Source organism: Carassius carassius, chromosome 38 (assembly GCF_963082965.1).
Source record: "Carassius carassius chromosome 38, fCarCar2.1, whole genome shotgun sequence".
NCBI lineage: Eukaryota > Metazoa > Chordata > Actinopteri > Cypriniformes > Cyprinidae > Carassius > Carassius carassius.
Genome location: NC_081792.1, coordinates 20688958 through 20714103, shown reverse-complemented (window position 1 = coordinate 20714103; position 25146 = coordinate 20688958). Strand labels below are relative to the sequence as shown.

General features: G+C 37.6%; 2 protein-coding genes and 1 pseudogene across 2 annotated transcripts in view; all 3 read left to right on the top strand.

The window, feature by feature from the left end:
* LOC132119545 (eukaryotic translation initiation factor 4 gamma 3-like) overlaps positions 1-6161 on the top strand; it is a 53386-nt gene extending 47225 nt beyond the window's left edge. Inside the window, exons 27-34 of the mRNA XM_059529604.1 lie at positions 1222-1394; positions 1494-1619; positions 2602-2683; positions 2877-2975; positions 4882-5028; positions 5119-5200; positions 5285-5431; positions 5513-6161. Of these exons, the coding sequence (XP_059385587.1) occupies positions 1222-1394; positions 1494-1619; positions 2602-2683; positions 2877-2975; positions 4882-5028; positions 5119-5200; positions 5285-5431; positions 5513-5694 (1038 nt within the window). The 3' untranslated portion in view covers positions 5695-6161. The remainder of the gene's footprint in view (positions 1-1221; positions 1395-1493; positions 1620-2601; positions 2684-2876; positions 2976-4881; positions 5029-5118; positions 5201-5284; positions 5432-5512) is intronic.
* Positions 6162-6509: 348 nt separating this feature from the next.
* Positions 6510-9156, top strand: LOC132119197 (cleavage stimulation factor subunit 1-like; annotated as a pseudogene).
* Positions 9157-12523: 3367 nt separating this feature from the next.
* Positions 12524-24747, top strand: LOC132119544 (cas scaffolding protein family member 4-like). Its single transcript, XM_059529602.1, has 7 exons — positions 12524-12855; positions 19882-20286; positions 21504-21575; positions 21803-21889; positions 22045-23313; positions 23837-23920; positions 24025-24747. Exons 1-7 carry the CDS (start codon positions 12850-12852, stop codon positions 24436-24438), a joined length of 2337 nt encoding a protein of 778 aa, XP_059385585.1. The 5' UTR covers positions 12524-12849; the 3' UTR covers positions 24439-24747.
* The last annotated feature ends 399 nt before the right edge of the window (positions 24748-25146 follow it).

Genomic DNA, 25146 nt, shown 5'->3' with positions numbered 1-25146 from the left:
GGGTCCAGCTCCGAATCTATTACTTCGGGTCCCGGGTCTGTTTAACATTGTGTGTAATACCCGTGCGATCGGAGTCATCGGACTCGGAGAACACCCGGCCGTGATCAGACAGTGCTTGTGTTTTTTGTAACTTGCAACTTGTAAAATTAGGAAAAGAAAAGTGTGAACCAAAAAAAAGTGATCTCTCTCTCTCTCTCTCTCTCTCTCTCTCTCTCTCTCTCTCTCTCTCTCTCTCTCTCTCTCTCTCTCTCTCTCTCTCACGTAGAGTCAGAGTTAATGCAAGGGCACGCACAGTAATAATGCTTGCATACTTGAAACACTCATATTGAATATATTTCAAATCAGCAACAAAATCTGAGGTGAACTGTGACATGAATGTTTTCTATGACGCTCAAATTGCATTAAGCATATTTTAGGTTGATCCAGCTAGCACGCATGTGCAGTCTCAAACGCGTGTCATGTTTCTATGGCAACCAGTGAGGGACAAACCGCGCTTTACATTTTCTCCCATTTTTATAATAATTTAAATGAACCGTTTAATCTTAAAGTTTTAGTGGTCAGATTCAGACTCGATGCAGAGCAGAGAGCACAGAGATGATAGCAAATAAATAATGTCATCAGCCATGGCACTGAACGAGCAATGATTATTATAGTTCAAAAGGGCAAACAGTCGAAGTTATTATGCACGTTAACTCGAGTCAGAATGTACATGTGCACAGTTGCATTTGTCAACCGTCACCGTGACATCAAGTGAACTTTTGAAGCTGAAATAATGAGTGGATTAAGCTTGGACTTGGAATAACGAGAAGCATAACATGGATAACTTTCTTGTCGGAGGATTGTAATGCATCACAGGCAGTCAGGTACAAGAAGGAGAGACTACGGCTCATAGGATGAACATGTTTTTTATTTAAGAATTAAAATTCAATTTGAAACCTTTACCTGGACATTTTTCACTTTAACCCCCATGACAGTGTTACCGTTCAGCTAAAAAGGAAGTTGAATTCTTGTATCTAGTGTTTGGAAGTCTTTATTATGTGCATAACTTTTCACCATGATATATTCATTGTAAGAGTGTCTGTCTATGTGTGTCCCTGCCATCATACAGCTTTTCATTATAATGTTCGATTCAGTGTGTGTAAAATAACTTTGAATATCTGCGATGTGACTGTTTGTCAGTACTGTAAGCCGATTTGTGTCCGTGTCTGTTTGTGTGTGCAGGAGGCAGTGCAATGTGTGATTGAGATGGATCAGCCCTCTCTGCTGTTTGTGTTTGTGCGCATGGGTCTGGAGTGCACACTGGAGCGTAGTCAGAAAGCCAGAGAGCACATGGGACTGCTCTTCTATCAGCTTGTTCAGAAGAGCATCTTACCCCATTCTCAACTCTACAAAGGGTGAGCACACACACATTACATTGAGATCAAATGTAGTTTACTTGTTGTGTACTAATGTAGTAAAGCGCTACGGTTTGACCCTGTCTCTTGGCTCTGTAGGTTTTCGGAGATGCTGGAGCAGGCTGATGATATGGCCATAGATGTTCCCTTCATTTGGCTTTACCTGGCTGAGCTGCTCAGTCCACTGCTGAGAGAAGGAGGAATCAACATGAGAGAGCTGCTCAGGTCAGGACCCCCAAAACACTGAACGAGGATGGTCTTATGAGTTCTTTTTTTATTGTTGTTGTTTTTTGTTTGTTTTTTTTTCATTTGTGATAAAAGAAGGACATTCCACCCCAAAAACCCTGTTACATGTTGTCCTTGATTAATAGATGGATCTTCGTTTGAGGTGGAATCTCCTTTCAAAGGATGATTTAAGAAGTGCATGTACTGTTCAAGCTCCAGTACAGGGTCAAAATATTATACATATTATATAATACATCTAAAACATGAAATTATAGTATTGTTATATTATTTTCTTTCCATATATCTGTAGGTTCATGGGGAATTGCTGTAGCATATCCCAGCATGTCTCCGGCCTTTTATTTTTATTTTTTTATTACAGTTTTAAATTGTAAGTGATGGCAAATGAGCATGGTATAAGTGGGATAATCCATGGCTTAGGTGGATTTAGGCATTAAAATAACCAAAATATTAAGAAAAGCTAGTATAGAATCTCAATTCTAAAATAAATAATACAAAATATATATATTTTTTACATTTAATAAAAAAAGTACAATATGCAGCCTCACTTGCTACTTTGTCACTATTACACTAAAAGAACATTTTACAATTTTTTGAATAATTTATTAAAAAATTCTGTTTAAAACAACTTCCGTAGGCAAGAATGTATTATCGAAGGGTGAGCTGCATTCAAAGCAGGTGATGTTTTGCAGTCTTTGAGAATTCTTTTTTTTTTTTTTTTAAGTGTACATGGTCTTTTTAAATTTCCAAATAAGTTGGACTACAGAATTCAGTACTAGATAAAAATAAATAAAAACTCAACGCATCCCTTCCGACACACCTCATTGTATTGGGTTATTGGGACTTCTGGGGCTTTAACAGTTTGGCAGTGCACAGTAGTTGCAGTCATTCCAGGTCCTTGCAGGCTCCAGCTGTCTTAGTGATTCAGTTTAGCATCTAATGGAGATTTGTTTTGTTTCTGCAGTGAGTTAAGTAAACCGCTGCTCCCTGTGGGAAGAGCTTCCATCTTATTTTCTGAAATACTGCACCTACTATGCAAACAAATGGTAAGATCAACTTTTGTTGACATGGTGTTCAAGTTCGTCTTTATCTATTTGTCATCTGTGGTTTAGGGCTCCTGCATGATGCTTACTATTAACAGACACCTCTGTGACAGAAACAGTATGCTGTAATTAAGCTTTGTGCAATGTTCTGGGTGCCATGGGTTTGTGTGTTTACATGCATCTGATTGTGCTACAGAGCCATAGGAAAGTTGGAGACTTGTGGAGAGAGTCTGGGCTGAACTGGGCCGACTTCCTGCCTGAGGGAGAACATCTTCCTGCCTTCATCTCACAACAGGTGAGAATGTAGCCTGAACACCATTCCCAGAAATGAACCACTGGTGTTAGGAAGTAATTTACTAGACATAGCAACATATACAAATTCACCTGTTTTCAAAAAAAGCATAGCTTTATCAAGCAACGTTTTATAACGGATAGCAGCATTGCACAATTGTTACCAAAAGTTTAAAAAATGTTTATAATCTGACCCAAAATGTCAGCTCTTGTTCTTATACTGTATGAAGCATTAGAAATTCTGACTCATTTAAGTGAATTACTTTTTAATGTATTCTTTGTAGTGCTGGCCCCTAATAGTCGATTAACCATTAGTCAACAAGAAGAGGCTTAGCAGATCAAAATTTTATTTGTCGCAGAAAAAAACTATTTCCACAGGAAGTGGCAAAATCACGCAGTCCGTGACGGACAAATTATTAACAGCTGGTCTATATGGTAATTACTGTACATCAGACATCCAAGCTGCTCGCTCTACCATTAACCTAGAAAAATGTGTGCTATTCAATTATGTAATCCGTAAGAAACCTGCATGTCTGCAGTCTGTGGAGATGACAAGTCAGTGTCTTGACTTCATCACTGCTACAGAAAACACTAGTTTATCATTGAATTATTACAATGTTAAGGCAATCTTGCTGTTTTTTCCCTTATGCTATAGGCAATTCAAATATAAACATATGATTAGTCGACTATTTGCTAAAAACGAATAACTACTAGTAGACTAGAAAAATCTTTAGTTGAGGGCAGCCCTGATTCTTAGATCACATAAATGCAGCCTTGGTGTACAGTAGTGTGTGTGTGTGTGTGTGTGTGTTTATAGCCAGTTTAAAGTAACTTCCTCTATTTCAAGGAACGTGTTCTAAAATAAGCTTTAATGGGTAAGTTCACCCAAAAATTAACATTCTGTCTTTATTACTCACCCTCATGTCGGTCTAAATCCGTAAGACCTCCGTTCATTTTAGGGACACAAATTAAGATATTTGATGAATTCTGAGCGCTGTGACCCTCCCATAGACACAAAGTAATAGCCACGATCAAGGTCCAGAAACGTAGCAAAGAGATTGGTAAAATAATCCATGTGACATCAGGGATTCAACCGTATTTTACGTAATCTTTACGAAGCTACGAGAAATACAAATAAAAAAAAATATAAAAATATAAATAAAGTGTTCCTGTAGCTCAAGTGGTAGAGCAAGCAAGCAAGCGCAAGGTTGGGAGTTAGATTCCCCGGGAACACATGATAGGTAAAAATTGTTAGCCTGAATGTGCACTATAAGTCGCTTTGGATAGAGGCGTCTGCTAAATGCATTAATTTAATTTAATTTAATTTTAAATACTTTTAGTGTTCCTGTGGCTCAGTGGTGTAGAGCATTGCGTTAGCAGCACAAAAGGTTATGGGTTCAATTCACAGGGATCACGCATACTGGTAAAAAAAACAAAAAAACATTATAGCCTGAATGCACTGTAAGTCACTTTGGATGAAAGCGTCTGTTAAATGCATGAATTCAAAATTGTACTTAATTAACTACTTTTTTGTACGCAACATAAACAAAATTAACGACTTTATTCCACAATTCATCTCCTCTGCATCACCCTGGTGCCATTTTGGAGAGTATCCACTGACACGTAAATCCACGTAAACAGTGTATGCTATTCTGTGTCAGCTACATCACGTGGACACGTTGTTTTTGTTCAAATCAAAGCGTAAACAACGTAGAAAACATATACGCCTGACACAGCTGACACAGAATATCATACACTGTTTACATACAGTTCAAATTACAAATTACGCTGTTGTTCAATTTATGATGGAAGCCATGATGACAGAATTTTTTGGGTGAACTAACCCTTTAAGGAAAAATGTGCTTTTAAACACAAAATCAACCAGCTGTATCTTTTCCCACTTTTTCCAGAAGTTAGAGTTCACCGTATCAGAAGTCTCCCCTGTGTCCGCGGCCTCAGCTAAACCCAGCCTCAGTCCTGAGGAGCTTTTCAAACAGCTAGAGCACCTCCTGCTAGAAGACATTGCTAGTGATGAACAGATCTTCGACTGGGTTGAGGTGAGACGGATCCCAAAGTCCTCTCAAGCAGATCCACAAAGCCAACGTTTTCAAGAAAATGCAAGGCTTAAAAGATGCTTTTCTTTTTAGGCTAATTTGGACGAATCTCAAATGAGTTCATCTCCATTTTTGAGAGCGTTAATGACGGCTGTTTGTAAAGCAGCAGTTAAAGGTGAGCAAACTACTTACTCTACTTAAACAGCTTCATCTCTATCTTCCTTTCCCCAATTACTTTAGTCTTTTTTTTCCTCTCCAGATGAAAGCACGTGCTGTAGAGTGGACACTGCTATCATCCAGAGACGCCTGCCTATATTACATAAGTACCTTAACTCAGACACCGAGCGGCAGCTACAAGCACTTTATGCTCTTCAGTCTTTGATTGTCGCCCTGGATCAACCTCCCAGTATGTAGCAGATAAAAATAAAGATGCCAAACTGAACTAAAGATTTCTAGGATTGTAATTTTTCTCTACGTATATCCACAGATCTACTGCGAATGTTTTTCGATTGTCTTTACGATGAGGACGTTATTTCGGAGGACGCTTTCTATCAGTGGGAAACAAGTAAAGACCCGGCAGAACAGCATGGAAAAGGCGTAGCACTGAAGTCTGTCACCGCGTTCTTTACCTGGTTACGTGAGGCGGAGGAGGAGTCTGAGGATAATTGACACAAGCAGGTGGCCGACGCCCAGAGGCCCCCTACTGACACAAACGAAAAATGCATCCAGACTAAACAGGTCCAGCCATAGACAGACTTACTCCTGCAGACACAGGAACTTTGACTTTGAAACGCTGGCCAACTTGAGCTGGAACTCTCTACGCAACAGAGGGAACACTTAATTATTGTATCATATATAGAAAATATTTTTGTTTTAAAGTTTCACTTTTTTTTTTCTTTTGTTACTTTTAAAAGAAGAGACTTAAAATAGGTTCTGAATTCTTTAATTTATTATTTTTTTAAGAGACTGCAAGTACGGAGTTCTATTTAACATTTGCAGGCAAAAAGAACATTGATCTAAATAACAGAAATAAACATGTATCATAACATGTATTAATTTTGTTTAAATGTGTCAGCAGCCGCCCTGGATTCATGTGATTCACCTTAAAACAAATCAAATATTTCCTCAGAAATAAATTAATGCATACATTTTCGGCCCGAGGTGGGGACTGGTCCAGGATCGGCTAATGTTGCTGAAGTTTCAGGCTGTTTTGAGAAACACCCGCCACTGGTTCTTCTGCTCCGGCTTTTGCTCGACGAACTTTCCAAGTAACATGGCAAACACAGTAAAAATGAATATGCATCCTGAATGGAATGATAAGAATTCAGACTTCAACATGGCTTGTATGCATTAAGGTGAAGTACAAACACTAATGCAAGTCAGAGCATTGCCAGGATTGCTCAGTGTACTTGTGATGAAGAACTACAGAGGAAATGTAAAGCTTGTAAATACATTAAAGAGAAAAAAAAGATCTAAAAATCACCATGATGGTGTGCTGTTTGTTTTTGCAGGGAAATTTACAGGATTTTGCTTATACACTAGACTAGTTAATCTCTGCATCCTGATATGTGAATGGCTATCTTGAACAGATTATTTGCTGTTTTTACCCTTATTTGTTTTCAAGGATAAAGGATTGTAAAAAAAAAGAAAAAAAAAAAGACTTGTTAATATTTGGGTAAATATTTAATAAATCTTATTTATAGGCATGCATAATAATAAACATAATTTGAAAAGTATGTCAAGAAATATATTAGATACTTTATAAATTGGACCGTTTTAGGCAGCAGAGCGGCTTATAAATTGCACCTTTATTCCTCCATTATATAATTCAAAACGCTATATCTAATTGTTGTCATTGAATACAAAGTATGATAACCTTAATAAGTCTTTAATAAACATATCAGCAGTTCAGATATATTTAAATATCAATTATATGTTTTAGGATCTATTATTTTTTTTACTTCATTTCCTTATTGACTTAAGCATTACGTAATGAAACCAGTTTTATTAATATTGCGTTAGTTTAATTAGTCATAGAGTGTGATCAATATTTGTTACAATTTTTTTCTAAAATCATAAAAATGATCTGTGTGAAAATGTAACGATAACAACCAGTCAGAGTCTTTTACTTTAAGACAGCCGGAGACTTTTAATTTATAAGGTTTATTCCCACGACTCCACCATATCTGCGTACGTCGTGACGTCAGACGTCCAAAGCGTGGGGGCGCTCCTCCTAAAGTCGCAATTTGGTAAGTCGTTAATGAAATACAACGTTAAAATAAATGAAACTCCGTTTATATAGTAATTGTTGTTTACTTAAACGCTCAAACTTCAGCAAAAAGAGCCTTCAAGCACATACAGGTATAAAATCTAACTAAATCATGATTCTACATTATTATAAAAGTGTATAATAAGCTGGAGTTTAATGGAGAAGTTTGCATGGATTTCTTTCTCCCTTTCATTTTCTACAGGAAGCTGAAATGTTGCGCTCCATCTCTTTTCATCCTCTGGGGATTTCTTACTAGTTGGCACGCAGCATCCAACCTTGCGTCTTTATGACGTCAACACTTTCCAGTGTTTTGTGTCCTGCAGCCCTCTGGATCAGCACACAGACACCATCTGCGGAGTCTGTTACAATCCCAGCGCTAACAGCTACGTCACCTGTAGCAAAGACGGCAGCATCAAGTTATGGGACGGAGTGTCGAACCGGTGCGTGACCACTTTTGAGAGAGCCCACGGTGGCGCTGAGGTCTGCTTAGCCATCTTCTCCAAAAACTCCCAAGTATATTCTGTCCAGCGGGAAGGATTCCGTTGCTAAACTCTGGGAAATTCCCACAGGCCGTACTCTGGTCAAATACACAGGTAAAATGGAGAATTATGGGTAGGGATAGATTATGGATTACACAGGCTAGATGAGGAATTATGATTAAAGGTTGGAAAAAGGTGAAGATTTTCCATCTTAAGCTATTTCAATATCATTTAAAATATTTTCAAATAACTATTATGAACTGATTTATTCAAACCAGTGTAGCCCAGCTCACTAGAAAATGACTCGTATGAACCTACTTCAGAAACACACATCACAGCCAGGGCCAGTGCTATGAGTGGTTATGTTGATAATTAGTTCATAAACACCGGTTAACGGTTTAAATCAGTCTGAAACATTGCCTTGTATAATTAACATCATTAACTGGGAAAGAATAAATTTGTTTGTAAATAAAATAGATTGAAATATACTGGAATAAATCAGAATCTAACCAAATTTAGAGCCAGAGAATCTGAATCAAATTTAATCAGTAAACTTGTGTATGTTATAAGCATCTAGGAGTGGAAATATAAATAATTTTATAATATGTGTTAAAAACAAAATGTGGGTAAAAAGTGCTAGTAGCTAATAATATAATTTTGGAACTTCCATTGGTCAGTTTGGGGTAAACCTTGACATATATGTTGGAAATACCATGTCTAACTGTTTTTAACTCTGCCGCCTGCTCACCCTCATTGTGTTTCCTGTCATGCAGGCACAGGTCTTAGTGGGCGACAAACGCACCGCACTCAGGGTGTTGTCAACCATACTGAGGACTATGTGCTGCTGCCAGACGAGTGAACCATCAGCTTGTGCTGCTGGGATTCACGCACTGCTGAGAGGAAGAACCTGCTCTCATTAGGCCACATAACATTGTGCGCTGTATCGTACACTCACCCACCAACCCTGGCTTCATGACCTGCAGCGATGACTTCAGAGCACGCTTCTGGTATCGCCGCACCACCACGGACTAAGACACATCTGTGTGCTTTAAAAGTGAAAGGCTCTGAGGTTCTTTTATCAGCAGGTCCCAAACACTGTATATGACTTCACAGGCTTGTTTGCCAAGCCTCCATGTCACTGAACGCACAAAACCATTTTTAAAAGCACCAGAGAGCTTATGACTGTGGTACCTTTGTATTACTGCCAGGTGGTGCTGTTTTACTACTATGAGATCTGTCGTTTTCTTTACTACCATAACATCAGAACTATCAGCCGTAAAGTTGCATTGAAGCTAAAGACAGAATTTTTTTAATATGTGTGTCCGACAACAAGTAGATGAGTGTTATTCTGTCATGGCAAGTGCCTAGAATGTCATTTTTTCCGTTTTGATTTGTGTACTGTGCTCTTTGTTTTATATTAAAGGGATAGTTCACCCAAATAGCAAAATTACGTCATTAATAACTTACCCTCATGTCGTTCCAAACCAGTAAGACCTCCGTTCATCTTTGGAACACAGTTTAAGATATTTTAGATTTAGTCCGAGAGCTCTCAGTCCCTCCATTGAAGCTGTGTGAACGGTATACTGTCCATGTCCAGAAAGGTAAGAAAAACATCTTCAAAGTAGTCCATGTGACATCAGAGGGTCAGTTAGAATTTTTTGAAGCATCGAAAATACATTTTGGTCCAAAAATAGCAAAAACTATGACTTTATTCAGCATTATCTTCTCTTCCGTGTCTATTGTGAGAGAGTTCAAAACACAACAGTGTAGTGATATCCGGTTCGCGAACGAATCATTCGATGTAACCGGATCTTTTTGAACCAGTTCACCAAATCGAACTGAATCATTTTAAAAACTGTTCGCGTCTCCAATACGCATTAATCCACAAATGAATTAAGCTGTTAACTTTTTTAATGTGGCTGACACTCCCTCTGAATTCAAACAAACCAATATCCTGGAGTAATTCATGTACTCAAACAGTACACTGACTGAACTGCTGTGAAGAGAGAACTGAAGATGAACACCGAGCCGAGACAAATAACGAACAATAGACTGACTCATATTCTGGGTAATCACTGGCAGTGTGAAAGTGCAAAATCTAGCGACAATTGGGAACAATTGCCGGAACACTTTACCCGTGTATTTGCTGGAATCACAGTGTGAAAGGGGCTATAGCCGGCTGAACGTAGGCCTACTGGATCAGTGCATTCTCTTAAAGTGACAGTCTTTATATTAATCGAACGGCAACAACAAAGAAATCACTCACTGCTCTTGATTAAAACGCTTTTGTAACTTTAATAAAGGACAATCTTTAATTTATACAGTCCAATATGCGATGCTGTTACATTTGATTCAATTTCCGTACCTAAAACTAATGCTAGACCTCCCTAAAAAGAAAATCACTGTTTGTTTTATTTGTATCTTTACTCTATTGTATTTATTTGTGCTGTTGCTCATAGTTAGATAGATTTTTTTTAAGTGTAGTTTCTCCATAAACATAGCACATACCGAACCGTGAAATTATCTGGGAAAACCCAACACATGGTGAATTTTTTTGGGGATAACATATGAAAGCTGAGTGAGTTCAAGCCATTTCATTTTGTCCATAGCTTGATCGTAACAAAAGTTATGGCTATCTGAAGTTGGCTGATAGCTATGATTTCCCGGAATGGAATTTTGAGAAAAACGGGTTTAAACTGAGACGTTTTTCACTTTCACTTCTACTTAACGACCGCTGTCTGTCAGGAGCGCTATACTGCATCATTACACAAACAGACTAACGTTACCCTGGAGAGGACAGTTTTCCTTTGTTTATCATGATGGGCATAGTCTCTGAACTTTTGATCACCACTTTTTTTTTTGTTTGGATAGCACGAACGGTGTACCTTGTAGTTTGGAGAGTGAGCGCAGCACACCTGTGCATATTACAGACTGTCATCAGACTTCTCCTTTTAGTAACATCATCTGATTCTTCATCTCTGGATGTGACATAGTCCAACAGCCTATAACATCTTTAGGGCAATGACGTCACCACGATTGAGCAGACTAAGATCTCATGATATTAATAAATAAATAAATAAAAAACTTTGTGTGCCGTAGTTTACACAGGACTGGTGGGAAATGTGCATTGATACACCTTTGTTATATGTTACTTGACTTATTTTGATAGGGTGAACTGTTTTTGTGGTGTTCAGAGAAAGTAGCCTCCCTCCGCAGGACTCTTAACATGAGAAAAAGACTGTCTTTAATGCTTGCTGCTGACAAGATGTTGTAGAATAATAATTGAGTGAAACCCTAATTTAAACCAAAAAAAAATTACATACAACCTATTTTTAGAATTTCCTAGAGCAACATCTGACGGGTTTTCCCAGATCGCATCACACAAACACACACACGCACTATTTGTGGTAAATGGTCAAAGAAAGCATTCACAGAAAGAGTTTTATAGAAAGGAACGTTTAGAAGAAGTGGCAGATTAGTCCGTTACAGGCATTGCAACATCTTCATATGTTAATATGGTTGTTTGTTCCTGTGTGTGGTAGATAGTTGCTTAAAACCTGGCCTGCATTTTTCTGTAAACTGTAGCGAACAGTTGAACACTACATTAGCTCTACTGAGTTTATTCAGTAATGTCAGATGTTAAGGTCATGATGAGTTTGGAACATCTAAAAATATATATAAATTTTTTCCTCTGAGGCAAGAATTTTTCTAGGTTAAATTGCGTAATGTTATTTGACGCAGAAGGGTAATTCCTCATAGCGGTTTCAAGATCCTCCTTTTCTTGGCACTGATAGTACTCTTAATATATATATATATATATATATATATATATATATATATATATATGTATGTACATACACACACATTATTTAGAGTCAAGTTTTATCAGTATTAGCCTAAATATCTTATTTACAATCTAAATATTAACATTTTTGTAATATATGAATTAATATATAGCTATGTATGTGTTATTTTATTTTTGTATTTTATATTTTGAATGAATTAACATGTGTTTCTGCGTGTGTTTGATTTTCATACCAAATTTCCTTTAAGCACACATGGATGTTTATTAAAATTGCACAGGCACAAAATTATCTAAATGTACATGGCATAGGCTCAAGAATGAAATAAATGTCCGATTCACCAATAATTAACTGCCAGAAAAAAAATTTGTTTATTCCCAGTACGAGTAAATCTGTTTTTTGTTAAGTCATATTTTATTTCATAGCTTCATGATAGTGTAGAGTGTGATCAAATGCATGACGGTGCTTGATGTCATCATGAAAAAAGGAAGTGCAACTTTACAAATTATGAGATTTTATTTTATTTGGCGTTTTATTCTATGTTGTCCACAACCTAATCAGAGCAGACCTGTGACCCATTTTTGGGTCACAAACACTGATCTCTAATTCTCTATTAAAGACCAGTTGAGAACCACTGTTGTATATCATTGGTGTCTCACCCCCACCAGGCCTTTCCAGGGGCTCTATCTGTTGTCCTGACAGCAAAGTCTGTCCACTGGAGAATCTGCCCTATTAAAACAATACAAAAACTCATGTGCAAAGACGAAAGTGAAAATAGATTTGTAAAACAAATAGTGGAAGTATAATAATAGTCAGACTGAAAGACTTTGTCTTTCTTTTGGAAAAGAACCTACAATCGCATTTGACCAACTTCTGCTTTTTTCTTCTTTTTAAAATCAGACCCACAGATATTCTCCCACATTTTCGTAGAAGTTGGAGGAGGTGTGGTAGCAGTTGTTCAAGGGGATTCAGATTGGCTGACATGCATGAGAGCAAGACACATGTCATGAGTGAATGCTGCACTCCCCGCCCCTTATTGTAAAGTGTCTGGACTGGTTAATTTGGGCAATGTGTGTGTGTGTGTGTGTGTGTGTGAGAGAGACAGCAACAAGAAGACCGGAGAACATAGAAGCATAGCAGACAGTCATAAAAACCGAATCTCAGACAGATTCACAGATGCTGTTGGACAAGATTTGCTCTGTCTGTCAATTCTACATGGACTTTTGAATTGGATTTATGAACTGATTTATCATAGGATTCATATCTCAGAGAGATGGAGGTCAGTATTGTTCCCTATTAACTTTAGAAACAAAATAGCACTTCTTTAGGTGCATCTTCGAACCATTTTGACCCTGAACGAACTAGTAATATTCAATTATTTCTCAGAGGAACCTACCAACCTCTGCTGTCAGTGTTTCAAACAAGAACCGTTTTCTGTACAATAGATATTTTTTGCTTGCCGACATCAAACTTCTGGGATTTTATACTGTTCTGTCCTCACTGTCCTCACTGCCCTGAGCCTTGTATAGACCCCTAAGTATGCAGAAGGTGCTTTGTAACTTGACACTGCTAACCCTGAGAGTGAAAGGAAGAGAATGGCAGTTTATGGCTGTTATTAACATGCTCTCTTCTTTTGAAACTAGGGTTGAGTAGGGCTAGAGAGGTTACAGGTTTGAGGGGGAATGAGCTCTTTTACTATTCCTGAAGAAAGTCCCATCTCCATATAAGAATGTTTTTCTATGGACATCTGATGCTGTTAGTGTTGAACTGCTGATCTTTATTTGACATTTCCAACCATGGCTGCAGTTTGTACCTTCATATGTGTAGCCTATTTGCTCATAATTGCAAAGCCAATCAGATCAGATATCGCACATGACATTTGACTAAATATTTATATATTTGCCCGTGTGATACGTTGAGAATATTGAGCGAGTTTGATGCTAGCCATAATATATTTTATTATAATTCTAAATCCAGGTCGGTTCAGTTTACTAGACTGGACAGGAAGTTAACAGGAATTAATTTAAGGTTAGAATGTAATGTAAAGCCAACGATCAGAAAAGCTGATGTCCAAATGCGTGATCTACTCTACTGACTCCTGATCTGGGTTTATGTATCGAAGTTTTATGTGCACTTCTTTTATGTACGCTTTCTACTGACATAATGGAAAAATAATTGGTCACTTTGCATTAAAGTGACCAATGTGACTAAGTACAAACTAATTTGCAGTCTTTAAAATACACTGCCGTTCTATCATTCTACACTAATTCAATTAACGTAGATTTTTTTATGTTTTTAAAAGAAGACTCGCACCAAAGCTGTATTTATTTGATCAAAGTTCAGTAAAAAAATTAAAATTTTGAAATATTCAAATTTAAAACACTATTTTAATTTATTTTAAAATGTAATTTTTTTCTGAGACCAAACTGAATTTTCAGCATCATTACTCCAGTCTTCAGTTTCACATGATCCTTCAGAAATCATTCTGATTTGCTGCTAACAAAACATTTCTTATTAATATCAATGTTGAAAATAGTTGCGCAGCTTAATAGTTTTGTGGAAAAGATAATACATCTGGATTCAGGTTTCTTTCATGAATAGATTTACTTTTACTCTTTGATGAATAGCATTTTATTTGAAATTGAAATAGAAATCTTTTGTAACTTGAATGTATTTACTCTCAATTTAGATCAATTGAATGAGTCTTCTCTGCATAAAAATATTAATTTCAATCAAAATAAAAAAAAAAACGTACCCTAAATATCTGAATGTTAGCATATGTTCGCTACTTTCAGGTTTCTTTGTCATCTGACCTTCTGGCCATTTCTGTGATCTTCCAAGTATTTTAATCATCTGCCGTGTGATACGACAGATATTAATTGCAAAATCTCTCCCACAGACCAGCCTGATTCCTCCCACACTTCCAACAAGTCGTTAAAAAAGTTGCTTAATCGAATGGTTAATAACCCTAAATTATCTTTTGAGAACTTCTGTTTTCTATTTCCCTGGACCAAAATTGGTACCAAAGTCATTTAAAATAGCATTTAATTGAAAGACAGTTCCTCTGCAATAAAAATACAACATGCTATTTGGTTACATTTTGTAAGCTGTACTTTAATACATGATACATGCAGAAACATTTTTAAAATTCATATTCACATCTGTGTCTAAATTTAATGCTAGAACTGGAACAGTGGAAGCTAACAACTTAATGAATTTGGGAAAAAATATACACAAATGTTTGGTGGCTTGAGCTGTATGTTGCCTCAGCTATAGGAAGGTGTCAGAATGTGGTGATAGTATCTGCATAAAAAATCAGAAGACATGAAGGGTCAGGAAACCGGCTTCTAGATGAAACCAGGAAAAGAGAGAAAAAGAAAAAAAATCAGCTCTGCAAAATAGTCCACTCATTGGGCCTTAAAAGCCCAGAGTCTTTATTTGCAGTATATCAATCATGACTCGCATAATCTGCCATTTGTCTTTATATTAAATAGTTTAGTCCTTATGTTATGTAGATGTATGACATTTACTGTGATTCATCAATTTCAGAAAGGGGAACTTGTAGCCAGTAATATCTAAACATAGACATTATGTTTAGATATTACAAGCATGGGTCCCAGGAAGTCATCTCTGAGAAGCGAGAGGTTTGTATATGATATCATTGTTGTGAGACAGGAAATACCAAAGAATTTGGACGGTTTATATATGCATTGGGTGGGAGTTCACAGACCTAGTTCTTAGCAATGCCATATCATAACCTAAATCGTCCTCTATGGTCAATTATTTATTTACTTATTTGTTCTTTATGTATTGATTTATTCATTTTTTGCATTTAAGTTGTATAAATTAACATATTGTAAATGTTCATGAATCTACATTGAGCAATATTACATTGTTCATGTATTCCAGAGAACCGTGTAATAACTAATATTAAAGGAATAGTTCCCCCAAAAATGAAAATTACCCCAAAATTTAAACACCCTCAAGCCATCAATGACTTTCTACTTACAAGCTTTATAATGGCTGTGAATGGGTGTTATTTTGGTGTTAATGGGTTTTAAGTTATTTGTAGCGAATCAATGTTTTTTTGTAAGAAAAATATCCATATTTAAAACTTTATAAACAGTAGTTCTGCTAATTGTCATATGCGAGTTCAGAATAACACCATTCTGGCAGATGACGAAAATGAAGATTTGTAGAGAAAAATGTTTGAGGATTTCATAAGCCAAGAGGAGACTGGTTTTACTTTGCTAAAGTAAGGAAACATTGCTTCCCTTGCTCCTGTAAACAAACATTGATTCTTGCAAGACTTGCATATTCTCACCGGACCCTAATGTCTATTCTAACATCCTTCATCATCCGCCGGAACGGTGTTCTATTCTGAATGCGCATACAACAGTTAGCAGAAGCTAGAGATTACTGTTTATAAAACTTTAAATATGGATTTTTCTTTTTTTTTTACAAAAATTAATCGACTTGCTACAGGAGGGCTTTATTCACTCCCTGCAAAGTGAACCAGACTTCATGCCGATAGTCAAAACAAAACTACTCCCTAATGCTTGGGACAAGAGTGGGATAAAGTTGTCACTTCTAATCAAGCCTTAAACTAGGATTCTCTAAGGAATGAGCTTGGAAAAGCAAGTGGAATTTTACTTAGGTACACAATTTGCATGAAGCACATCTCAGATGGCATACATCGATGCATTCTCATGCACTCACTCAGTGTGGGAAAGTCTAATATATCATCTTTACACAGCAGCTTCCTGTCCCTGTAAAGAGAGATGCTCATTGCCTGAGCCAGTGACCCTGCGTGCAGACTATAAATATTTATGTCAAAGCAGTCCTTTCAGTCCGAAAATATTCTTGCTTTGGAAATATGGAGACTTTATCTTATCAACAGCTTCTCTGCAGTTTCAAATATGTGTGCAATTTTTCAATTAAGAGAAAGTTTACTTACTTTCTTTGCAATACAAAAAGTGGAAATTAAAAAAGTGTGGTTTCAGTGTAATTTTGCCCATACAGTGTATGTCAAACTGGTCAACGGTTGTTTTGGACCCCTTATTGACTTTTTGTTGAATGGACAAAAGGTGAAAAAGTGTTACAACTTTCCTTAAAATATCACCATTTGTGTTTTGCAAAAGAAAGTAAGTAAGGACATTTCTAAGGGCGTGGGAGTTAATAAAATGAGTTTTCATTTGGGGGTCCACAGATATTGCATTAGAAAGTGCTAAAGATGAAAAGCTCTGACGTCTGTGTTTGCGTCATTCTTTGAATATCAAACCTTTTTGTCTCGTTCATAGAATCATCTGCTGAGGAGTGCTGACACTGGGGTTGAGGGGTTAAAGTGAATGGGAAGCTTCACACACTAAATTTTGCAGAAGTGTGAACACATTCTTACTGTAAAAGCTTACACTCACAGCTACACTTGTTCAGAGGAATATATGTAGTTCTGTAATACTGAATCTTACTATTGAGAAGTTTGGTTAATGTGGGAGAAGCCTAATGTAATAAGTGCAATATACAGTCAGTAAAATCTTTTTTTGTTAAAGAAACTCAACAGGGAGATCAGGGCCCCCATGCAAAATGCATTTTCTGATAAACTAAATAAAATAACATGAAATATGAATTTCTACATGTAGAAATAATAAGATGGGTATTAACAAGATATTGATAAATTGCTACAAATGTAGATAATCCATGCTATGCATTTACATAATAATACCACAGATTTTATCCCACAAGAGAACAAGATGCGCAGAGAGAGAGAGTGTGAGACATGAAGGAGAGAGACAGCTGCTTCTTGAGAGCTGAGGCCAGCTGTCTGAGTCTGATCTGCACAAGCAGGCGTGTGCTGGAATCCCAGCTGAATTTGACCTCCTTTCTCACTGTACACACGCGCATACTCCAAACGCTAACTTAGAAATGTACACACTCAGCAATCTTCCCTTTTAAGACACGTGTGTGGTTGTACAGATTCATTACAGTCGCACCATTTCAGCACACAGGATCTGAGCACAAAAGTCTGCTGGTTAGACTCTTTAGTTGTAGTGAAGAGTGTGAACAATGTTCAAACCATTTTCAGCGTGGTTGTTTCTGCATATTCAGTTACCACAAAAAGTACCCACAGCATTTTTTTCTGTGCAAACTTCTTTTCTATGCAAATTAGGTGTATTACATTATTGTAGATGATTGTTATTATTAAGCCTTTATTTGACCAGGAAAGAACCTGACTGATATATAAAAAAAAATCTGTTTTACAGGAGTAACCTAGCCAAGAATCCACCAACTGAAATGGTCTTTCACATATAACCACAAAAAATACATATCCTATTATTTTGTATGCTAGCCGAACCACCTCACACAAGGTGGGTGAAACTTGGGTTTGGTGTTCTCGTTTGCTGCCAAGTTCTCATGCACACACAAAGCATGCTGGGACTGGCCATGGCGTGCTTTGCTCTGTATGGATCAGTGTAAGAGGGCCTGCGGTTTGTTGTGGTCAGCGTGCATTAACCAGAGCCCATGTTGCAATCGAGTGGAGGGCTTGCGAGCAGAACAGGTGCTCAGTATGTCTGTCATGTGGGCTGAATAGAGGCTTTGTTGCAGAGGCCATTGCCATTCCATGAGCCATTTAAGGCAGCGTTTGCGTCCGTCTATTATCAGTAGGGAGTAGAGCTTTGAGGAAGGAAGGCTGGTGTGTGGGGGAAGAGGATATGGGGGGGGGGGGGAGGTGGGGGGGGGCTGAACATCAGCTACTGAACACACATACACACATGTACAATGCATCGAAGAGGTAGTGATCTCATATTTCTGCAGACAGCTATTCATTTGAGTAGTTGCATTTTGAGGTGTTAGGTGGGTTGTGAGTCAATCAGAATTTTTTTTTTAAAGGAATATTTTGGTAAATGCATATATATATATATATATATATATATATATATAATGAATGCTGCTTGTAAGATGATGTTTAATTTTAATCATGTGCACTGTTGCTGCTGAGGAATTTGTGACACATGGGATGGGGTTTAAAGGGACGTGTGCACATATTAGAAGCGTGTGTGCATGTGTGTGTGGGGTAATGTGTGCTGAGTGAGGGGCTCTCCAGATGTCACCCGCATCAGATCTCTTATTTACTGTATGATTTGCAGGTGCAGGTGTTTGTGTGTGTCTGAGGGCCTATTTATAAATAACCGTACAGACAAGTGAAGTAACTGAGTATCAAACTCCGGATCTACTGTTGAATTTACGTACAGATAGAGTTCTGCTAAAAATGATTTGAATGGATTCATTGTTTAAATTGTTTCCCACAGTTAAGCAGTCTAGACCAGAAACCTGAATGTTGTATTTTTGGGAATCTAAAATACAGACTTATGAGGAAGTGTGTAGAAGATGTTTCCTTTTTTTTCTAAAGAAAATTGTTGCAGGATGTGAAAACCAAGCAGAGAGGAAGGCTGCCCATCCATACACTTGTCTTTGGACATCCACAATCTCAGTTGGCGTAGTGAATATTAAGAAAACATACACAAAAATGAATGCATTTAAACACGTTTCTGAACATTGTCTTGGTTATTAAAATTTTATTTATACCCAAAAACACGCATATATTCTTGGGGTCAGCACAATTTTTTTTTTATCACCGAGGATGCATTTGTTTAATAAAAAATGTAGTAGTTACTAATTTAATATATTTTCAAATTCAATTTACTCCCGTGATGCAAAGCTGAATTTTCAGCATCATAATTCCAATCTTCAGAGTCACATGATTCTTCAGAAATCATTCTTATATGTTGATAGGGTGCTCATTTCTTATTATTTTCAGTATTGAAAACAAATATTTTGTGGATGATCTTCTACAACTTGTAACATTTTTAGTGTCCTTTCTGAATAAAAGTGTTATTTTAACCCCAGAGTTTGTATATATATACAGAACAAAACCATTTTATCAGACCATATTTCATTATTATACCAATATCATATATTGCAATAAGACAAAGAAGAAAAGTCTGTTCAGGCTACAAAAACAAAACAAGAACAAAATAAAAACAAGAACAACGTCTCAGTTGATATCTATAGGGAACAAGGTCATAGGCATTCTTTCAGCAGGGCTACGAAGTTGTGCCTAGTTACGCAAAGACCCATTATCCATGTCACACAAACCCATTGTTTGTTCAGGTCCAATTCCAAGACAGCCCTGCCATCTGTGGTGGTCCTTCATTGTGTGTCATTGTAATTACGTGTCTTCTTCTAACCAATAGTTGTCTTATTAAGAGACCATTTTCTCACATCTTCTGTCTTCTGTTTCCTTCAGACGCTGTTTGCCAGAGCTCTTTATGACAACACAGCCGAAACTGAAGATGAACTGGCTTTTCGCAAGGGTGACATCGTCATGGTGCTAGAGAAAAGCGTGGCGGGGAGCATCGGCTGGTGGAAGTGTTCTCTTCTTGAACGTCAGGGCCTGGCACCAGCGAACCGCCTGGCTCCGCTTTCCCCAGCAGAGGCTGAGAAAATTAGAATGAAATTAGGAACAGAGAAGGACTACTTGGACAATGACAGTAATCAGAACATCTATCAAACTCCAAAAGCCCCCAGGCCACCAGCAATTCCCATTTATGAAGAAATGAGTACAATATATAAAGTGCCTCTTAAAACCGTCCCTGCACCAGATAAACGCACAGCACAAGAGGATCTCGATGAAACCAGTTCTTCTCGTGACGTAAGTCTCTCACTAGAACAACAGCACATCAGTGGCTACGTTTATATACGCACCCAAATAATCAGTTTATAATCTGACTGAGCTCGATCCAAATACATTTTTCGGATTGAAAACTAGTGGTGAACATCTGAAATAATATGATCAACTTGAAAAAAAAAAAGCATGTTAACTGCTGAAACAGACTATTTTCTTAATCAGATTCCAAAAAATACCTTAAATGTACAATGTACCGTTCTGTGATGTGTATGTTTGAATACATTTTAAACAAGTATGTTAGGGATTATATAACAGAACTTTCAGAATCTGAATTTAGATTGGATTCATTCTGACTGATGGAAAGTAAATGCATGTAAACATACCTACCATGTGTCACTTTACTAGTGACTGTTTTTATGAACAAGTCATTCAATTGAATCATTTATCCAATCGACTGTTTCAAAACTCTGATTCATGTGAAACAAATGCAACGCGAGTCACTAAATCACTGACTCAACATATAAACAGTGCTTATAATAAACTATGTTATTGTCCATTGGTGTGGATTCTAAGGTTATTGGGCCTTTACTAATCTGATATTGCTTAATCATAAAACAATCCACTATTCCATGAAATGCCAATAGCCAATCATTCCGAAATATAAAAGGAATAACTGAATGTGTAGATGATTTAGTAGACTATATGTTGAACAGTGGCTAATAACAAGCAGTGTCTCAGAAACCCCTGCTGGCAAAGAGTTCACAGATGGGGACCAGGGGCCTTTCTCTGTGGGGACAGGTATGTAGCACAAGGGCTTTATGAGCTTGTAAAAGAGAAGCAAAGACAGAATTCAGACACCACTAACTGCAACCAGAAGATCTATGGCCTATGGCAAGGGACCCCAAAGAAAAGGAGAGAGAGAGAGAGAGAGAGAGAGAGAGAGAGAGAGAGAAGTGTCTGTGCAAGTTACTGTGTTATAGGTGAGGTAGCTGGGTTCACATGTTGCCCATTTCCCCTCCTGTTTCAGGGAGAGATGTTTGCCTTGGCAGCTTATGTGTAGTATGGCTTCAATTAGAAATCTGGGTTAATTGGGCAGGCACACAGTAAAGTTTACAGCACTTTAAAGGATCCTGTCTCGCTTTAAGAAGTGGGCCATGTGTTGTCATCTACATAAAGTATTCACATTTTTGCTTGTTTAATTAAATTTTTTTTGCCTAGACTTACATTTTTATGCTTTTCAGGCTTCAACTGCCAGACGTGGTATAGAAATATATGATGTCCCAAGCCTGGTGAGAAAACCCTCCTTGTTCACAGTAAGTCCTCTTGCTCATTTAATTTTGTAAATAAATTTGTGAAAAAAAAAAACTTGTGTTTTATTTTGGGGGGCCTTTGTCATTAAAATGTTTAAAAACCCTTGCACTTGTCATTTTGGTTATTCATTCAAATGACTAAGAAGAGTAGAATGTCACCTTAATAAATCTTCAGCAAGATAATACTGATCAAAGATAACGTCGTAAATTGTGTAACTTGTCTTTTGAAGCCACCTACACTGAAGCCTTTGGAAAGGAAAACATCATTGATGTCAAGCAAAGACTTTGCAAGATGCGCCACTTTAACCAAGAAAAAAGTAAGTTTAGTAACTCCTGTACAGCAACTCGAACAAACACATTAAAACTGTGAAGACATCTTTACTTATATAACTCTCATTCAGTACAAAAGCTGAATCGAATCAATTTGTGAAATGTCTAAGTGAAATTTGCAATTTATTTCCTTCTTTTTAAGGTCGCCACCATACCCCCATTGGCTTACCAAGAACCCAATTATGACATCCCAGTGCCCTCCATCAATGATGATATTCAAAAGCCTTTATGTCGTTATAATACCATGCCAAAACCCTGTAAGTCTGAATGGATTTATGACGTGCCTGTTTTCCCCCAAAAACAAGAAAGTGAACCTTGTTACTATGGCACCATGCCACCCAAAACTATGTTTTCAAACAAGCCACTTTATGACACTTTGCCAAATCACAGCTGGCCTGCAATGAAGCATGGTCCCATCCAGCCCCTCTATGACATCCCCAAACCGAGCAAAGCAGTGGTGCAGTCTTGTACAGACACTGGGGATTCAACAAATACATGCATCTATGATGTCCCACCTTGCCTTAAACAAACAGAGAGCCCTGTAGTGTTACCCAGACAGCAAAGCCCTCCTGAAATGGACTTTAAAACAAGCCATGAATCCATTGAGTACAGGGATAAACCTGGACCCATGCATGACCAACTTGATCGTTGGCCCTCGAGGGGCAGGACAATGTCCAGGCAGCCTGTGAAAGGGACAATTAAAAGGGACGATAAAGACCACCAGAGGAGCTCAACGGTGTCCACATCCTCCACTGCTTCAAGTTCTTCCAGGAGCTCATGCGACTCCTTCATGCTAAGTTCTCCTGAACCTGAGCCCTTGCGTGAGGTCACACTATCACAGGAAGAAGTCAGCAACAGGTTGCTTGCGCTGCAAGAAGCGGTGTGCCAATCCGTGCCCAAGCTTATGCTGTTCGTCAGCAGCCAATGGAGAACCAAAGAGCATCTGAGTCAGCACCTCCATCAGATCCGCATGGCCACTGAAGATGTGACTGACTCTGTCACCTGTTTCTTGAACTTCGCTTTGGATGTCAGAGGTAATGCACAGCGGCTGACAGACTTTAACCTGCAGACCAGGTTGCTGAAGCAGCTCACCATCGTTGAAGACTCGGGCTTGATCCTTCAGGAGGCTGCAAGGACTCTGCGAGATGTGGACTGGCCGCTGGATACGCTAGCTCAGGATGCCAGTCAGTCACAGACACCTGATCATCTGGAGCGCTTTGTTATGGTGGCTCGAACCATACCAGAGGATGTGAAGAGGCTGGTATCCATCCTGAATGCAAACGGAAAGCTTCTTTTCAGAGTGCTGGTTAAGGAACCAGATGTAGTGGAAAATATAGACATGTCTGAAAGGAGCAAAAGTGAACCAATGGTAGACTCCGGAATAGATGAAAGTGACTATGTACAACTTCAGGTAGGCAAATCACACCTTAAGCATAATTATTTTCATGCTATGGCCTTTAAATGATAAATGGTTGATATTAAATGTTAAATATAAAATGTATACTATAAAATAAATTCAGTATTAAATCGTCATAAACTTAGAAAAGTAAAAATAATGCACTAACCAAGAATGGAAATCATTGTAAATGTATTAATGACAGCAAAGTTAATGTTTTTAACTTTTTAAGCATTTATTTGATCTATTAACAGTAAAAATTCATATCGTGAAATATTATTACAATATAAAATATTATTTATTCCTGTGATGGCAAATCAAAATTTTCATCAGCCATTTCATCCAATTTTCATTGTCACATGATTCCTCGGAAATCATTCTAATTTGCTGATTTGCTGCTCAGGAAACATTTTGTCAGATTGTTATTGGAAAGATAAATCTTTATATCATTATAAATGTCTTTTCTTTGACTTTTAATCAATGTGATGTTCTCTTGCTTAAGTATATTCAGTATTAATTCTTTACTGCTTTTTAATAGACCAAGACAGAGTTTGACAAACAACTAAAACCAGCAAAAAGCAGTCTTAAATCAAAGAGAAATGGCGATACCTTGAAAAAACAGGTAAAAACTTGTGACCCTCCCAGTACAGCTCACAGTATTGTGTTCAAAACTTGAACTGATTTCAAATTTCTAAACCAATTTATTACTTAATGTGTCTTCAAAAGGTTTCCAAATCACAATCAGTTAACCCCTGCACTCCAGTCCCGACCTCCAGGAAGCCTTCCATCTCTGACCACTGCCGGCTGTATTTTGGAGCTATTCAGAAGGCCATCAGTGTGTTTATAAGTAGCCTGAATGATGGCCAGCCACCTGAAAAGTTCATATCCCACAGCAAGCTGGTCATTATGGTGGGCCAAAGACTCGTGAACACTTTGTGTAGTGAAGCTAAAAATCATGAAGCCAGCCAGGAAATGTTGTCTGTGAGCAATCAGCTGTGTGCCCATCTCAAGCAACTGGCCATGATGACCAAGAGGGCAGCTTTGAACTTCCCCGACAAACTGGCTCTCCAGGAGGTGCAGGACATTGCCAAAGAGTTGGCTCAAAGGGCACAACAATTCAGACTGTCATTGGATGTCTGAGCTGTAGTTTTGCCATCTGTTTGCCCAGTGTATCGTGTGGGAGTGGACTGGTGAAGACAGAAGACAGATGTAGAATATGTGAAATATCTCAATTTGTGTGATTTGTATGTGAGTCTAAACCAGCCACTGTTAAAACAAGCTTCACTGAATTAAAAAAATAAATAAAAATGTCCAACTTGTTAATCTGGATGAGGAGGCAGTGTTAAAGGTAGCAAAGGCACACCTTATAATTATAACTTCAAATAATGGCATTGATGTGTTTACATGCACAACAATATGCTGATGCAAAAATAAAAGTATCTGTACAAATATCTGTAAAGGTGTTTACATATAAATATTAAAAACGTGTTGCAATCAGGTCTTGCTTTTATCGTTTAAAAATGTTACCTGATAAAAGAACATCGTTGTTGGGTTATTAAGCAATATCATTTTTTGATTGTGCATATAAAAAAAAAAGGAAACACAGAAAACATTCTAGTTGCTGTTTAGATGTGAAAGTGACAGTTCAAGTTATTCTGTTAGTCTGTCAAGTTATTGAAGAATGTTAATTTTTGGGTACACTGTTCTTTTTAAAAACCGTAATAGAGGAAGTCTTAAACACGATCTGTGCATCTATTAGTCTTATTCTTTTTTTGTGTACTCACTTTGCCAAACCTCAGACTTCAAATGACTTAAGCAAAAATTGCACTTTTATAATGCCTGACACTG

Coding starts and splice junctions, on each gene's coding strand:
- LOC132119544 (XM_059529602.1), top strand. Junction 20,287..21,503: donor AAACCAGTTCTTCTCGTGAC/GTAAGTCTCTCA, acceptor TATGCTTTTCAG/GCTTCAACTGCCAGACGTGG. Junction 21,890..22,044: donor CCACTTTAACCAAGAAAAAA/GTAAGTTTAGTA, acceptor CTTCTTTTTAAG/GTCGCCACCATACCCCCATT.